General features: G+C 43.0%; 1 protein-coding gene across 4 annotated transcripts in view; it reads right to left on the bottom strand.

Moving 5' to 3' along the window:
• Nucleotides 1-18,106, bottom strand: part of BRCA1 (BRCA1 DNA repair associated) — an 80,250-nt gene that overhangs the window by 56,118 nt on the left and 6,026 nt on the right. For all 4 annotated transcript variants that reach the window (XM_053260100.1, XM_053260102.1, XM_053260101.1 and 1 more), the window contains 5 exons: nucleotides 11,677-11,730; nucleotides 9,298-9,375; nucleotides 8,578-8,666; nucleotides 7,058-7,203; nucleotides 3,013-3,109 (listed from right to left, as the gene is read on the bottom strand). In XM_053260100.1, coding sequence (XP_053116075.1) covers nucleotides 3,013-3,109; nucleotides 7,058-7,203; nucleotides 8,578-8,666; nucleotides 9,298-9,375; nucleotides 11,677-11,730 — 464 coding nt within the window. The remainder of the gene's footprint in view (nucleotides 1-3,012; nucleotides 3,110-7,057; nucleotides 7,204-8,577; nucleotides 8,667-9,297; nucleotides 9,376-11,676; nucleotides 11,731-18,106) is intronic.

Below are 18,106 nucleotides of genomic sequence, written 5' to 3' on the forward strand. Positions count from 1 at the left end.
TAATGACAAAGGTCAAATTTCTAGATACGCTGAATGACTATGCACTAGAACAGTTGGTCTTGGAACCAACCAGAGAGAAGGCAACCTTGGACTTAATCCTGAGTGGCACCTAGGACCTGGTGCGTGATGTCAGTGTCATCAACCCTTTAGGGAACAGTTACCATGTGTGATCAAATTCAGCATACATGTGGGGAGAGAATCACCAAGGAAGTCTAACACAGACACTTTGAATTTCAGAAGAGGAAACTTCTCCAAAATGAGGAGTATGGCGAAAAGAAAGCTGAAAGGGGAAATCAGGAGAGTCACTTTGCTCCAGAATGCATGGAGTTTACTCAAAACCATAATACTAGAAGTCCAGTTAGACTGTATACTCATAAGAACATAAGAACAGCCCTGCTGGATCAGGCTCAAGGCCCATCTAGTCCAGCATCCTGTTTCGCACAGTGGCCCACCAGATGCCGCTGGAAGCCACAGGCAGGAGTTGGGGGCGTGCCCTCTCTCCTGCCATTACTCCCCTGCAACTGGTACTCAGAGGCACACCCTTGAGGCTGGAGGTGGCCCACAGCCCTCTGACTAGTAGCCATTGATAGACCTCTCCTCCATGAAGTAATCCAAACCCCTCTTAAAGCCATCCAGGTTGTTGGCCGTCACCACATCCTGTGGCAGAGAGTTCCACAAGTGGATCACGTGTTGTGTGAAAAAGTACTTCCGTTTGTTGGTCCTAGACCTCCTGGCAATCAATTTCATGGAGTGACCCCTGGTTCTAGTGTTGTGTGAGAGGGAAAATAATCTCTCTCTCTCCACTTTCTCCACGCCGTGCGTGATTTTATAGACCTCTATCATGTCTCCCCGCAGTCGTCTTTTTTCTAAACTAAAAAGCCCCAGGTGTTGTAGTCTTGCCTCGTAAGAAAGGTGCTCTAGGCCCCTGATCATCTTGGTTGCCCTCTTCTGTACCTTCTCCAGTTCAACAATGTCCTTTTTAAGGACATTTACTCAAAAGGAGGAAAGGTACCACTAAGTCCAGGAGGATGCCAGCACGGGTAACATGTAATGTCAAGGAAGCCATAAAAGGGAAGAAGTCTTTCTTTTGAAATTGGAAGGCCTGTCCAAATGAAGAGAACAGAAAGGAACACAAACTCTGGCAAAAGAAATGCAAGGTGACAGTAATGGAGGCAAAAAGAGCGTTTGAGGAACATTTAGCTAAAAGCATCAAGCGGAGTAACAAAAACTTCTTTTAATACATCAGAAGCAGGAAATCTGCCAGGTAGGCGTTTGGACCATTAGACAATGAGGGAGTGAAAGGGATTATTAAGGAGGCTATTTTGTTGGTTGCAGGTAACCAACAAAAAGTTGGTTCAGAGAAGCTTGCAGAGGTTGCAGAGAAGCTAAATGAGTTCTTTGCATCCATCTTCACAGCAGAGGATACTGAGCATATACCTGTTCTTGAACCAAGCTTTTCAGGGATGGAAGCTAATGAACTGAGTCAGATAGAAGAGACAAGATGATGTTATAAACTGTCTGGAAAAACTAAAAACTAGCAAATCACCAGGACTGGATGGCATCCATCCAAGAGTCCTCAAAGAACTCTAATGTGAAATTGCCGACCTCCTTGCTAAAATATATAACTTATCCCTGCAATCGGGCTCTGTACCGGAGGACTGGAAAATAACAAATGTAACACCGATTTTCAAAAAGGGAGCCATGGGCAATTTGGGAAATTACAGGTCAGTTAGCTTAACGTCCGTTCCAGGCAAATTGATGGAAAGCATCCTCAAAGATAAAATTGTAAAGCACATAGAAGAACAGGCCCTGCTGGGAGAGAACCAGCATGGCTTCCACAAAGGTAAATCTTGCCTCACAAACCTCTTGGAGTTCTTTGAGAGTGTAAACAAGTGTGTGGATAATGGTGATTCAGTTGACATAGTATATCTGGACTTCCAAAAAGCTTTTGACAAAGTTCCTCATCAAAGACTCCTGAGAAAACTTAGCAGTCATGGGATAAGGCAGGCATCCCCAAACTGCGGCCTTCCAGATGTTGCTGAACTACAACTCCCAGCATCCCGAGACACAATTTTTTGTGGCTGGGTATGCCCTCAACTCCTGCCTGTAGGCTTCCAGCGGCATCTGGTGGGCCACTGTGTGAAACAGGATGCTGAACTAGATGGGCTTTGGGCCTGATCCAGCAGGGCTCTTCTTATGTTCTTATCTTTAAATCAAAGTCAGGGGCTTTGCTTCAAAATCAGGATTTGCTTCTTCTGGACCCTGATTCAGACAAAACACTCTCTTTCCAGTATTATGTCTGAATCAGGGTCCAGAAGCAGCAAATTTGTGTAGGATCTAGTCTAGGGAAACCAACGCTGACAAACCTGGGGCAGGGAGCGAACAAGCAGGGTGGACTGAAAGAAAATTCAGAGTAGGAAACAGCCTCAGAAAACAACTCATAGAAGGAGCAGAGAATGCAAGCCCAACCGAGATGGTGCAGTGGCTAAAAGGTTGGGTTTGGATGTGGGAAACTGAGGTTTAAATCCCTGCTTAGCTATGTCCACTAGGTGGTTCTGGGCAAGTTGAGATAGTAAAGCAATGTGATTATTAGGACCAATCAAGATTTGTCATCTCCTGTAACAGGTATCAGGCAAGACTTTGGTATTGTAATTGATACTTGTTCTAATGATGAGATGGAAGTCCTTTTTTTCTCTTTCTCTTTTTCTCCCCCCCCCCCCCCGCCGTGTATTGTGTGTGTGTGTGTGTTGTGGAAAAATCGAATAAAAAGTTATTGGTGAGGGGGAGAAATTTGTCATCTCCTAATCTACTTCATTAGACTGCTGTGAAGCAAAAAACTAAGCTTCTTAAGGGGGGAAAAGCAAGATACAAAATTAACACACACACCACCAAAAAGAAAGTTTAGAAATACAGAAGAGCAAGATGCCTGGATGAGTCCTTTATCAGTAGAAGGTGTAGGACCGAAGTTTTTCTGCTGCTGCTTAGAGTGACCCAGTTTATCAAGACACTCACCAATTTCCAAGGAGATGGCTTTATTGGAGTTTCTTTTATTCCTCAGAGAGTGTCTTGTGACAATTCCATTGCCTGGTGGCAAGTTGGAGTTCTCCCCCTGCCAAAGTAAGTACAGAAGATCTGGTTAGAAGACAAATATTAGTTTGCACCTAGAAGCAATCCTGTTGTATTCACAAGGCTGAATCTTTAACCAAGAAACTCTCTAATCTTTGTTGTTGCAGAAACTCTGCTCTCCCCAAGCTGCAATAGGCTTGTGAAAGACTTCCTATAAGGATTTTTCATTTGGAGGTTTAGTGCTGGCCTTCTTGTGAGAAAGACTGTTTTCCACACCTCAGGAAGAAACATTTTCCATGACCCAATTAAGAGTAAAGTCATTGACCACAAGACCTGCTCAATGAGGTATCTGAGACCGTTGTTCACCTACATGGCTCTAGCTAGGTACATAACTACAGAATTGGCCTAAGGCGGCAGGGCAAGGGGGAACCATTATATGCAGATGCAAATAAATCATGATCTGCAGAACGTAACCTAGTATGTAGGGTTGCCATATTCTGGCTTTCCAAATCTGGGTGCCTAATTTGCATATTATGTAAATTGGCTTGAAAATAATTTTTAAGCAGAATAGTAACTGCACGTTTTGCTCTATAACTCCACTTCTACAAGGCTAGAGTTTAGCTTTTTTATTTATTTTTAAATGAAAGCTGAAATCCGGGTGAATCTGGGTCGGCTAAGCAATCTGGGTGAGATACTTAAAATCCACATGAAACACAGAATTTCGGGGGGCACGGCAACTCTACTAGTATGGGGCACACTCTAACTTGAGTGATGCAAGTGGAATGGGGTTTATTTGGATGAAGCAAAGGTAAAAGGTAAAGTATGCCATTGAGTCAGTTTCGACAGTTCCTGGCGACCACACAGCCCGGTGGTTGTCTTTGGTAGAATACAGGAGGGGCTTACCATTGCCTCCTCCCATGCAGTATGAGATGATACCTTTCAGCATCTCTCTATATTGCTGCTGCCCAATATAGGTGTTTCCAGCGGGGATTCGAACTGGCAACCTCTGGCTTGATAATCAAGTCATTTACCCACCGTGCCATTAGGTGGCAGATCATGCTAAATGTTTCCTTCCTATCAGGTAGTTACAACACAGAGTTGAAACAAAATTAGCAATTCGGTAGGCCAGTGCAAATATTTGGCTATGAATAGCCAAAGTTAAATAATCTGCATAGCCTCTCTGGCACTGTGCGGAGGTGACTATTCCCACAATTCACCTGTGCACTGTGCTGTGCTGTTCCCTGTACCGGTGCAGCCTCTTAAAGAGAAATCCAGACCTGGAGAGCCCTAGTGTCCGTTTCTTGGAGATGAGTGGAGAGCCCTGCATCTGTTTCTTGAGATGCTCAAAACAGTGGTACATCTGCTGGTAACCGCCAGACTGGATTGTTGCAATGCGCTCTATGTGGGGCTGCCCTTGTATGTAGTCCAGAAACTACAGTTAGTCCATAATGCGGCAGCCAGGTTGGTCTCTGGGTCATCTCGAAGAGACAATATAACTCCTGTATTGAAGGGCCGATATGTTTCCGGGCAAAATACAAGGTTTTGGTTATAACCTATAAAGCCCTAAACAGCTTGGGCCCTGGGTACTTAAGAGAATGTCTTCTTCGTTATGAACCCCACCGCCCATTGAGATCATCATGAGAGGTCCATCTGTATTTGCCACCAGCTTGTCTGGTGGCCACTCAGGGACAGGCCTTCTCCGTTGCTACCCCGAGGCCTCACTATGGATACAGGGGGTAACAATTAAATTGGAGAGAGTACAGTCTATATTCCTAAGAGCAATCTTTGCAGTACCTAGGTGTGTGACATATTCTGTTCTTTGCCTGGAATCTGGGTCTTTCTCTATAGCCTGTAAAGCTTGGGAATTTACTTTTGCTAGATGGATTAAACTCTGTTTAGAGATTCGGGAATTTTCTTTCTTCCGTTATTTATGGTTGGACTCTTATCCAAACCCCTGGCTATCTTATGTAAACAACAAAATAATGCAATTGGGACTTTCTCCTTCTGAACTACTTACTCTTAAGAATAATAAGGTGAAGGAAATACTATTTCTACTGTTGCATGACACTGAACGTCAGGAACTCATGTCTTTGGCTAACAGAACCTGCTCTCCCCTACATTTTGGGATTTCCCCCCACTATGGGAGATAGAGGTGCAAATTATCTAACAACATTTCACTTTTCCAAGTTTCAGGTTGCGTTTGCTCGGGCTCGCTTAAATGTGCTGCCCTCCTCTCTTTTGGAAAGGAGGTTCGGTAAGAATTCTTCAGCTACGGTTTTCTGCCCCTGTGGCTCTGGCCTCCTGGAAACAGTTACCCATGTTCTGTTATATTGTTCTTTGTATTGAAGTGTCAGAGAAGAACTTATTTCCCCCGTTAGTTAGATTTCCTGGAAGGTGTGAGCTTTTTTATACACAATATTGCCTTGCGGATACAAGCTGTGAGATCACAAAAGTGGTGGCCAATTTTTTTTAATATTGCTATGAGATTAAGGTCTCAATTTTAGAAACTGTTTTACTATTTTTAAAGTAATCTATCCTGGATGCTTGTATACTGCTTTATTGTGTGTTATTATCAGTTCCTATTGGTGTATATTAGTTATATTTGTTATTCTGATTTTTATCTCTTGGCTGGCCAACGGCTGTAATAAAAATTGAATGATTGAGAGGTCCGTCTGTATTTGCCACCAGATCGTCTGGTGGCCACTCAGGGACAGGCCTTCTCCGTTGCTGCCCCAAGGCTTTAGAATGCGCTCCCTAGTGAAATAAGAGCCTCTTCATCTCTGACAGCTTTAGAAAAGTCTTTAAAGACACATCTGTTCACCCAGGCTTTTAATTAATATTGTTTTAATGGTTTTAATGCTGTTTTAAAAATTTTTAATTGTTGTAATGTTTTAAACTTTTTGTTTTAACTAATGTTTTACTTTCTGTTTTTATTTTGTAAACCGCCCAGAGACGTAAGTTTTGGGCAGTATAAAAATATGTTAAATAAATAAATAAACAGTGACATCTGGGAGGGTGTGTGGGAAAGCACTGGGAAATAGAGTCCTTTCCAGCAGTTTCTCCATAGAACTCTATGGGGAACAGGAAAGGACACCACTTTCTAGCACTCCCACTATTCAACCTTTCCTTGCTAGGAAGTCTGGGATGTGGTAGAACCCTCCCCATGTTTTACAGCTTTTTTTTTATTCCGCACATTCCAATAAGCTTCCAGGGCAGACTCCTGTAACTCATAGCCAAACTCCCTTCCCCCCCAGACACTGCAATGGGGACCAACTGCTCAGGATTCCTCTTTGGCCTACAAGCCTTGTCCAGCTCTGCTCTCCTTACCTTCCACACCTGTGCCTCTCTGCCCTATGCTAATTAATCATTGCTCCCTTCCAACTGAAGTGAGCTACCTGCTTCAAACCCCTGCTGTTTGGGTCCTTTCCCTACGAATGAGCTCCAAACACACACAACCTTAAGGCAATGGCAAATCACTGAGCCATTTGGCCACTAGCAGGACCCACCATTTACCAGAGAGAAAGTTTTACTTCAAGGCAGGTCAGCAACTAAAGCGCAGGTCAAAAAATTAGGAAGGAGAAAGTTATCATGTTGATAAGTTATTTTCCAATTTCTTTAAGGTTATTGCAGCGCCAAGGCCATTTGGTTTTAATAGCCAACTGCTTTATTCTGCCGCATCCCTTTTTAACAGTTCCTCATTGAAGCTTCCCTGCTGCACATTAGTAGGGAAAAATATCCCTCAAAGCAGTAATTTCAATGACAATTAAAATGCATTATAGCTTTGATATTGCAAAGCAATAAAACAGCTTTCATTTAGACACTTAAAAAGAAAGAGTTATTCTAAAGGGAAATATTATGTACTAGCACTTTTTCCACAGCCTAGGAGTTCAACTCAAGTGCTGATTTATAGAATTAAAATCAAAGTGATGCTGTTAATTTAAAAGTGGGGAATATCAAGACAGGAAACAAAAGGAATGAAAAATGTTGTTACCAAGGAAGTATTTCCCTTCTTTTTCCCCTTCACATTTTTCAGTCTGTTCCTGTAGCCTTTACTGTCAATAAAGGGCTGTTCTTTCTGTGGGACTGAAGCGGAAGCAGTAGCTATAGCTTTCTTAGGAAAACACTGATCATCTGCAACTGAAAAGAAAACATAAGGAAGGAGCACAAACCTTTATTTCATCTTTCAACATGATGGTAGTTTTATTTAAAGATGTTGTAGACTATGTTGGTCTAAAGTGGAAAGCATTTCTAAGGTTTTAATCTTGCAAATTTATACAGCCAACTAGTATGAGAGAAAAATTCAACCTTATAGGAGTGGAGTGCTCACTACCTAAAGTCAGTATTGAAATCATATGCCCAACACAATCCATGCACTGAAAACTGAATGCAGATCTAGGCTTATGGCTTCAAGTTAACAAACCTTGGGTTACAGTGATAAACGCTGGGTTCTCTGATTGACACGTGGTTTAAGATTTCGAAACTTGAGTTTTCAATCAAATGCCTTGGAACTTATGATCCTCGCCCTGAGCAATGAATCACCCTCTTCCACACTGAGTATTCTGCACTTCCCAAGCCTGCACGCTGGCAACAGGCCAGGAGGAACTTGATAAAGGAACTTGATAAAGGAGTGCTGGACTCCGGGCCAGAGAGCTGCCCTGTTAAATCTCTCTGCTCCTGAGACAGGGAGGCAGACCCTGAGAGGGGTAGTTGGAGTCTGGAGGTATTTAAGACCTCATTCCAGTTCTAGTCTTTGTCAGAGCAAGTTATTCACTCAGTGCTCTCCAGTGGGCCTGTGCAAAGATTCAGCTGTGAAGCTGAATCATTTGTGCCTGGACTTAAACCCCCCATTACCTCTGTGCAGAGTGGTCTGTGCAAAGCACCAAAGGAGAGTCATTAAAGGGAATGAAGTGGCAGGAAGCCTTGGTGATGAATACTGGGAAATGTAACCCTTCCCAGCACTTTCATCAGAGAGCTCCATCAAAGCACAGCACTAGGAAACACCGTATTTCCCAGCATTCCTTGCACTCCTTCCACAATGTCACTGGAGCTATCCACAGCCTTTAACTGTCCTCTCCTAGTGCTAAGTGCAGACTAATTTGCAAGGAAGTAAGCCTCTGCTTATCAAACGCTTATCTTACATTGCCTTTGAAAAGACATTCTGGCTTTCTTAAACCTCAAGAGGAAGAGCGTTCCAAAGTTGTAGAGCAAACTCACAGCTCTCTATGCCCCTTTGGGTTTTGAATCTGATGGACAGAAGACGCACTTCAGACGGCATTTTTAACATCTTAGAGGTTGAAACAAAATGTGCCAAGAAAACAGACTGGAATGGACCAGGTCAGTGAGGACTTTAGAGGTCAAATATCAACATGTTGAATCAAGTTTCAAAGGCAGAAAATTAGCTGTCAAGTCCTGCATACAAGAACAAGACTGGGAAGACATTCTGACACTACTAGCTTGCTTTCATCTTATCCAAGCTAGTCTTGTTGGGAGGAGCTCACATACAATACCTACACTTAAGCCCTGTATCACGCTCAAAAGCATGGACGGTTTCCAGCACCCCTTCAATTACTTGTTTAAATCGGACGTCTTCCTGTAGACTCCTGAAACAAACAAAACAAGTCAACCAACAATGCTTTGTCAAGATAATGAAATGGATAATTTCTTCTACAGTTCCCTGAGAGACTGAGCTCAGGAGGCAAGCCCGAGGAATTTTAATAATGAAGATAATACGAATGGTTTCTAAGGAGTAGAAGCTTGAATTCCAAAGACATGGAAGCCTTTCCCCCCCAGTGTAATTAAAGAATTACTCACTTTAGAATAGCCCAAGAGACAGCAAGCATTACACTTGCAGGTTCATATCATTACCCTAAGGTGGCTTTAATGTCAAGGCAGCAGGTTGTGTTAAGACAAGAGTGCTATTGACAATGCTTTATGAGATATCAATTCCCCTGCTCTTCTTACTGAATATTTGCTTTTGAACGGGGGGGGGGGGGAAAGCTCCTTATGTATCTCCTAGCTGATGGCACTCCTTCCACAGCCCATTCCATTTGCCAGTCCACACTCCAGGCATTAGGATCAGTCTGCATCTGTGTCTCCACTGCAGGGACTGGCTCTAGCCTTCTGACCACCAGTGCCATTGTCGTCCTAGAACTACTCTGTACTTGGGCTAGTCTGTTCCATCTCTTCAGTCCCTCACTCGGTTGGAATGATATTTGGCCATGAGGAATTTACCTTTTGGTGACTTTGGCATTGCACAGGGGACACTGTGTTACACCTTTCTTCTGTTTGAAGAGCTTAACTGTACAGAACCTAGTACACAAGAAAAAACAAGTATCACTATTAAATAGCCTCAGAAAGACCGATGTGTATCTGAAGAGGAAGCAAAAATACAAGCAACCCCCCAAAACCTCTCCCCACCAAATCCTGTTGGCATAATCTCACATCTGTGCACATAATCCTTGTCATGCTTAGTGTGCACTGTTTTCTTTTGCCAAGTATGAACTAAAACAAACTGCTTACTCTCCAAATGGCCTACAAAATTGTTTCCAAATCATGAGGCCTGCACTCCTCATCTCTCACCTCAGTCTGTGTCTCAGGTAGAGCTCAAGAGGGCAAAAGCATCCATATGCCAGCCCTCCCTCCTTACTAGTACAGCAAAAAAGTAACTTCTCTGAGGTGATATGTTAGTTTTTGCTTCTCTAGTGTCCATTCCTCAGGAAGCAGAAAGAATATAATCAACATGTAGATCCCTACTTCTCCCGGTTTTCTAAAGTAATTACATGCATAACAATTCAAGAGATCACAGAAAAATAATCAGTAAGAAATCACAATAAGAGCTTTTCCAACACAGCAGTAGAAGACGTAAGCTTACTAATCAAGGTCATTTCAAAAAGATATGTGGAAGAAAGCTGGTTGCACAGAGTAAGAATCTATTAATATGAGCAATAATGGGTACCACACAGTAAAAGGAATCTGGTTTAGTCAAGCCTTAGATAGGTGTGCTCAATCTGTTACATTTTCTAACAGGGCAATGGACTGCCTGATATGTTGGTATCAAATATACATTCTGGTAATTTCCCAACAATGAGCTATCTATCTATCTATCTATCTATCTATCTATTTATTTATTTATAGGATTTATATGCCATTAAATCTTCTCCAAACAGATTCAAAGTGGCTTTCAAAATTACTGTATATAAAATACAGTAAAAAGACAAATCATCCAAAATAAAATACAGTAAAACAGCAGCCAATCAGAATAAGAGCAAGAAACTAAGAAAAAGCATCTGAAATAAAAACGTCTTCCGTGTCTGTCTGAAGCTGAACAGGAAAGAGGCAAGCTGGAGGTCAGGAGGCAGTTCCAAAGAGCTGAGGCCACAACAGAAAATGCCTGTCCACATTACCACCGGCCACACTTCAGACAGTGATGGAAGGTGCAGAAGAGCACCTATGCCTGATCTTATGAGTGGGGCAGAGCTATGTGCGAGTAGACGGTCCTTCAGGTATGTTGGTCAGAAGCTGGGTTATGTGCTCCAAGTGCCTGGCATCTGTTAAGACTCTCACTGCTGCGTTCGGCACTAACTGTCATTTAGAACAGGTCTTCAAGGGCAGCCCCATGTAAAACATGTTTCAGTAGTCTAAATATGAGATAAGGGCATGGACCACCATAACTAGCTCCACCCATTCCAGGAATGGGCACAGGTGGCACACCAGCCAAAGCTAGGCAAAAGCACTCCTGGGTTCCTTTAAGGGAATTGGAGCCCTCTTGAGCCCCTGCACCTTATTGGAAGGCACGTACAGCATGCTGGGAAGTGTAGCCCTCCCCAGAACTTTCCCCACAAAACTCCTAAGAGAGAGCTCTGTCTCTCTTAAAAGGCCCTTCCAGCAGTGAGAAAAGCAGCACAGTGGGAAATGACTCTCACACTGAAAGATCTTTGCCAAAGTGGGCCCTGCTTGCAAAATAGTGAAGATAGATCATTGGGGTTTTTTTAAATTTTATTTTACATTTATATTCCACTCTTCCTCCAAGGAGCCCAGAGCAGTGTACTACATACTTAAATTTCTCCTCACAACAACCCTGTGAAGTACTTACTTACCCTTTACTTATATTCACAACAGCACCAAGGAGAGTGCCTTGTATAGATATAATGAAGCCTAACTGGCAAAAGGTGCTAACAAGTTTCAAAGTGTTCTCCCATACTTTAGCAATCTAAGTAGTTGGTTACACCATACAGAGACCATAGATCCACTAGTATGGCACAACCAAAACCTGTGTCCCATGTAAATGGCCATTTGTATTGCCACATTTCAGAAAGCAAGATATTATGAATACTAAGACTAGGCCCTTAAGATTCAGATGTGCTTATAATAAGCTGCTTCATCCTTTTAAAGAAGCTGCCTTACAGCAATGATCCACTTAGCCCCATACTACCTATACTCATCGTGGCTCCCCAGGGTCTCAAGCAGAGATCTTTCTCAATTCTCTATGCAAGTCCCTCTAACTGGAAATACTGGGGATTAACACTGGCACCTTCTGCGTGCAAGGGGGATGCTTTACTCCTCACTGATGGTCATCTATCCAAGGCCTCAGAACCTTGAGAAGAGGCTTACCTGCAGAAGATGTGGGCACAATTTGTTGAGACTGGCTCCTTTATCACCTCCAGACTAGAAGAAGTAAACAAAGCATCAGCTATGAATTCATATAAGGCATCCTCAATGAAATTCATATATAAACCAGATTCCAGAGGTGGAAGTATCTTTGTCTGCTACAGCAAAAACCAAAACAAACACCCTGTGGCAACTTAAAGATTAGCATATCCATTGCATGAATTAGGTCTTTAGTACTGTATTAGTATGGCAAAGCTATTCAGATTGTTATATAGAACTGTAGCGGATTGTGGGTAGTGGAAAATTCCTTTCCTGACTCAGGCCAGGTTAATGGATAATCTCCCTTGACTGGTCTAAACTAGTTCTGCAGCATGTGGAAGACTTTAGCACTGAGTTATCCCTGTCCTGTGCTCTCAGATGCAGGCTGGCTGGTTTAAAACTCTGTAACTTTGAATACCCGAAAGAAAAAGGTTCCGGGGAAACCCAGAGGTTCTGGTAGATTCCTGCTGCCACCAAGCACATTAAGACTTGCCTGGAACTGGACCATTGGATCGAGTGCTTTGGTCCAAGGTCCCTCTATAGCTGGGTACTAGACAAATGCAAAAATCTGCTCCCCCTTTTTGCTAACAGGCAAGACTAAAGAAAAAAACCTTTCCCTCCCATGCGTTTTGCCTGCACGTGGAGCTAATTTGGCCAAGCTCTCATTGAGATTCATTTTGCACCAGAGAAATTCCCCTGCCTCCTGCTGGGTCAATAACCACCCTTGGAGGCTTGGGAGGGGTAAACAACAAAGAAAAAACAACTTTTATTCAATTACTACAGACTAGTTCCATCTGAGGCTTTTAGATACACTTCAAAATACTTAGTTGTTTAAAAGAATACTTCAGAACCACTCCAAATGATGCTGGGGTGGCACACTTTAAAATTTAGTTACTTAGTTGTAAATAACAGATTTTTAGGAAATGCAAATCACACACACAACTCAAAATTAATTTCCTGACACAAAGTCTGACTACACAGATTGTTCCCTAAGCTGGGTTCCCAAAGCCAAAAAGTCCTGGCTTCCCCTTTCCTTGACTCACTAAACTCCTGATGAGAATCAAGTCTCCTGCAGATCTCTCATCCTGAGAGATTATCCTGCAGCCTCCAGCCATGAGGCATCTGACTCCATGCTAGTCCACACTCTCTGCCATGACTTCCTTTCTTGTTCCCAGAATCCCCACCCTGAAGCTCTTATGTTCCACCCACCTGTTGGATTGATTGGACCAACCCTGGAGGTCACCAGCCTGTCAGTCAAGAAAGGGGTTTACTTCCTGCTAACTTAGAGGGAGGGGGAGACTGGTCATTACAATAACACATAACCTAGGTATACATGGGTCCAAAAGGCCACAAAATTCAAGTAGCTGTCACATTTCTATGAAAAGCTCAATGCATACAAGGTAAGCACAGTAACCATTCATAACTGCAATAATGGGTTATAACACCATCTGAATAGCTTTGCCATACTAATTCAATACTTTGGGGGTGGGGGGAACCATGACTAAGGGTGTGCAAGAACACAGGTTCGAGCATTGGTTCTGTACTGCGGGAAGGAGGAGTTTTAAGAAAGAGGAGAGCAGATCATTACCTACTCTCCGCCACCCCATGCAACTTCCTGCTGGGGCAGCACTCCTCCCAAGTACCCGTACACAGTGCCAACACACACATGGCTTCCGTGTATGCACAGCTGCCATTTGCATAGTCAGCAACACCATTCGTGGACGCCACGTGTATGTGCTAGTGCCGCATGCAGGTACTTGGGACAAGCACCGCCCAAGCATGAAGCTGCATGGGGCAGCGGAGAGCAGGTAAGACCCTGTTCTCCTCTTTCTTAAAGTTCCTGCTTCCTGCAGTGCCAAACCGGTTCGGACCTTGTCTGAACTGGTTCAGCACCAAACCAGTGCTCAAACCTCAGTTCATGCACACCCTTAACCTTGACCTCAGCTGAGTCCTAAACAATAGGCCCAGTCTCCTAATCTAAAAGTGCTACTCAGGAGAACTGATTTGCTTTGAGAAATGTGTATATATATGCACCTTCAAATGCATTTACAGGGCTGTTCACATAGAAAGATATAAAATAATACGAAACAGCAATCAGTATAGTAAAAACAGGAAAATAGCATAGCAATAGTACAATATTTCATCAACTTAAAAGGCCAGGAAAAAACAGAAAGGTATTAACTGAACACCAACTAGGTCAGGCACCAAGCAAACCTCCTCAGAACTCTACAAGCTGGCAGCCAATAAAGACATAAATTCAGGGACACGTCAACCCTTTCTGATATCTACTCAGGGAACACTATTATGGAATTTGGTAAGTAATTTAGAAGGGAGCAAGTGTGTAGCTCATTTCTTAATGAGCAAATTATGATTTGGCCATAACATCTGAACTGGCCTAATTTTCAAATCACTTGGAACAACATAATCTGTTTGCTTTTGCTAAGACTTCTAGGCCCAAAATGTCTACATGAGGCAGCTACCTGATATGGTTCTTCTAAGATACATTCTTTGAAAGCAATAGGACATATAAGTAGATTTTACTAAAAACTGACTATTGCCCGTCACCTTTGGTTGGGCTCTTGAGATGTCACAGAATATTCTCTGTCATTTTTACAGAGCAGTATACGTTCCATTGTTTCAAATGAATGGCAGTAACAGAATGCTGACAAGTTACTGATTTTGTGAGATAAAGAGAAGGGTTTGTTTTGATAAGAAAAAGCTGACAATGGACTGTGAGATATTGGAGCGCAGGGGCACACAAGCAGTGGTGCTTAATAGGCAGGGAGGCTGAAGAACGAAAATCTTAAATAGGAAGAATGCCTCGAAGTACAGTGGCTGAAAGGGAAGGGACGGATAGGTAAAGGGAAGGAGAGCTGAGAAGCAGGAATTTGAAGGAAGGTGGATTTAGGTGGCAGAGGTGTAAAAGGAAATAGATGGGAGAAGCAGTGGTTTAAGAAGAGGCCAAAAGTAAAAGGGGCTGGGGAGGGCCCTATACAGGGCCTAAGAAAAAGAGTGGTGCAATGAAGTCTGAAATGAGAACTTTGCAGTTGGGAGTACAGTTGGAGTATAGGAGCCAAAGAAACAACAAAGCAAATGATAATTATGCATTTTTGGGTGAAGATGAAAATCTGGCATACTGGCTTGAACTGGTCAATTAATTGACACATAAGAGTCAGCTGTTTGTCCAAGGTATCACTGCAAGTCCAAAGCAAACTCAGCAGTTGTACTGACTACCAGCCTGTTTCCTGACACAATTCAAAATAGTTAAGTAAAGCCTTAAATGACTTGAGACTCAGTACAAGGACCATCTTTTCTCACAGAAATTCCATGCACACAAAGGGAGCAAGGTTGCAGTGTGCAGAACAGTATTAGTGACTTGATTTTGGGATAGCATTTTCTGCATAACCCTGCTTCCTATCTTTGGTTTTAGTGCCCCCAAGTGTTCACTGCTATGACAACAAAAATCTTGCAGCAATGCAGGAATGTTTGCGATGGGGGTGGGAGGGAAATCACATAAGAGCAAGGCAATATTCCACAATCCAAACAAAGCAAAACCAGAACCTTTCACTACAAAGAGTGCCAGGAAAATCTATGCTTTTAACTGTAACACCTTCAGTGCCCAGGGGTTTTTCTATGAAGATATGACAATTAAAGTGGTTAAATTAGCCCATAAGAAGAGCCCTGCTGGATCAAGCCACAGGCCTATCTAGTTCAGCATCCTGTTTCCTGCAGTGGCCAACCCAATGCCTCTGGGAAGGCCAAATGCACAAAATTGCAATGCCCCTCTCCTGCAGATATGCCCTAAAGGGGTAAAGGTAAAGTGTGCAGACGAGTCGATATTGACTCCTGGTGACCACAAAGCCCTGTGGCTGTCTTTGGGGTAGAGCAGGCTAAAGACTGCATTAAAAACTAAAGGGGAGAGATCATTTCATATCCCTACAATGTCAGTTTGGGATCAGTGTCACAAAGAGAGAGCAAGATGGTACAAACATTTTATGAAAAAGCATTTCATGCATACAATTAAGCATTCAGATCAGGAACTAGACTGGCCAGTGGACAAGTTGCTTCCCTCCTCCTTACTCACTTGCTACTGGCAGCAGCTTATAGCTAGATGAAGCTGAGAGATCCAGACTTGTATATTAATTACCCTTGACAGGATAAGAAAATGGCAGGAAATGTGCATAACACTGCTGTATTATTCTGGCAATTTACAATACCTCACAGAGTAAATTATACAGATACTGGCTGCCACCTTTTAGCTATTCATCAGTCAGATTTGGATCACAAGGCTCAGCTTAACCATTACTCCGGTGAAGAAAGGAACACCTGTTGTTGAGGACAGAAGTCCTAAGCTTTCAAAAGCACTACGAAGCTATTATTTTCACAGGGAAACACAATAAAGCCTTTTCCATGCTGGTGGAAGAACGGCAGGAGCACACAGGGGAGTCTGTGGGTTTAGTAGCCCCTCTACAAAATCTTCAGTCACCTAGACCTGGCGGGGATGTGGAATTGTGTCCCAAAGTACCTTTACCTCAGGGAAGCTTTGGACATTACAAGGAAACTTCTAGAGAAAATGTATGACTAATTCACACATCTTCCTTTTCTCACTTGCAAAGTAACCTTCGAAGCAAACGGAACTGTTTTGATTCATTAGGAGTCCCAAATGCCCACCAGGCTTGTGTATCTCACCATTAAACACCACAAATGAAAAGGGGATATTAAGGGTCTTTTTAAAGGAGCCTCTTTTTAGTGTTCAAAACTGTACAGAACTGACCAAAATATGCATGAAAGGACCATCATGTCAGATGGTGGTTTATCTCTGCTAGGCTGGACTGCAAATCTAAGGCTGAGCCCTACAGAACCCAGGAAAGAGATTAGAGCAGGCTTCCCCAAACTGCGGCCCTCCAGATGTTGCTGAACTACAACTTCCAGCATACCCAGCCACAAAATATTGTGTCTAGGGATGCTGGGAGTTGTAGTTCAGCAACATCTGGAGGGCCGCAGTTTGGGGAAGCCTGGATTAGAGCCTGGATTAATGCCTTAATCCACTATTGTACCCTATCAGTGTGATCTCAGGCCCAGCTGTTGAGAACTCACAACTGATAGTCTTGGCTCTTGGGATATAAACTGAAATAAGCAGCTCCACTGGGTATTTCACTAATTTGAGAGGAGAGTAGGCAGAAAGCAAGCTGTGGGGTCTACCAGAAAGGCTGGAGAGGTCACAGCCATGCAGAAATAAAATTATGTGCAAGAATTTGTATGACTGAGGGTTGGAGTGAACACTTCACATTCATGAACCAAACACAAAAGACTTTAGCAAATCCTAAATGGCTGTTTTTTTACCTGTAACATTTGGACAGAAGTTAAACTTGGAATAACCTCTATTTTAACGTTAGTTGCTTCTCTGTTTAATACATTTATATGGCTATGCTGCATTAATATTTTATTCTCCTATCTACTTGGTGTTATTTGTAAATTGTGCAAACAGAGACAGCCTAGAAGAACACTATCACACGGATACAGATCTTTAAGAGTTTAGTCTTAAAGCTCCATTGCTTCTGGAGCACCATGGAATGGTGGGAATATGATGCTAGTTCTGCTTCTTCACTAACTTAGTACACAAAGTGGGTAGTGCCCAAATAAACTGAGACTGATTTGTGGCACTCTAGCTTTGGAACTCCCTCCCTAAGCAACTTTACTTGGTGCCTTCATTACTGTCTTTTAGGCATCAGGCCAAGACCACTCTATTTTCCTGAGCTTTTACATCAGTTAGCCTCGGATAACTGAGCAAACAGCCACTTTTTACAGTGATTGCTCTTCTATATTTAGCAGGAGGAAAACTAGCCTTACACAGCCCAGCCCAATTTTTCTCCACTGGCAGTGGCTGTTGCTGGGGTGCGTGTACGTTGCCGATGTGCGTGTACGTACGTACGTACACACACACACAGAGCCACTTTAAGACAAGGAACAATTTTTTGATAATTTTTGCTTTGTTGAAAAGTAGTATATTTTTAAAAACTTGCAGATGTGATCTCAGAGCCAAATTTGAAAACTTCTGGTGAATGGCTGAGGTGCTGGAAAACTGGAGGCAAGAAAATGTTGTCCCTGTCTTCAAAAAATGTTGTGGGGAAGAAAAGGAGGATATGAGGAACAACAAACTGGTCAGCTTGATGGTAAGACCCTAGAACAGATTATCAAGCTGCCAGTATCTGACCACTTAGAAAAGGTCCTGGGTATTTAAGAGAGCATCTTCTTCACTATGAACCCCACTGCCCATTGAGGTCATCTGAGGAGGTCCGTCTCCAGTTACCACGAACTCGTTTGGTGGTCACACAGAGACGGGCCTTCTCGGCTGCTGCCCCAAGATTGTGGAATGGGCTCCCTGCTGAGTTAT

Source organism: Hemicordylus capensis, chromosome 6, assembly GCF_027244095.1.
Source record: "Hemicordylus capensis ecotype Gifberg chromosome 6, rHemCap1.1.pri, whole genome shotgun sequence".
NCBI lineage: Eukaryota > Metazoa > Chordata > Lepidosauria > Squamata > Cordylidae > Hemicordylus > Hemicordylus capensis.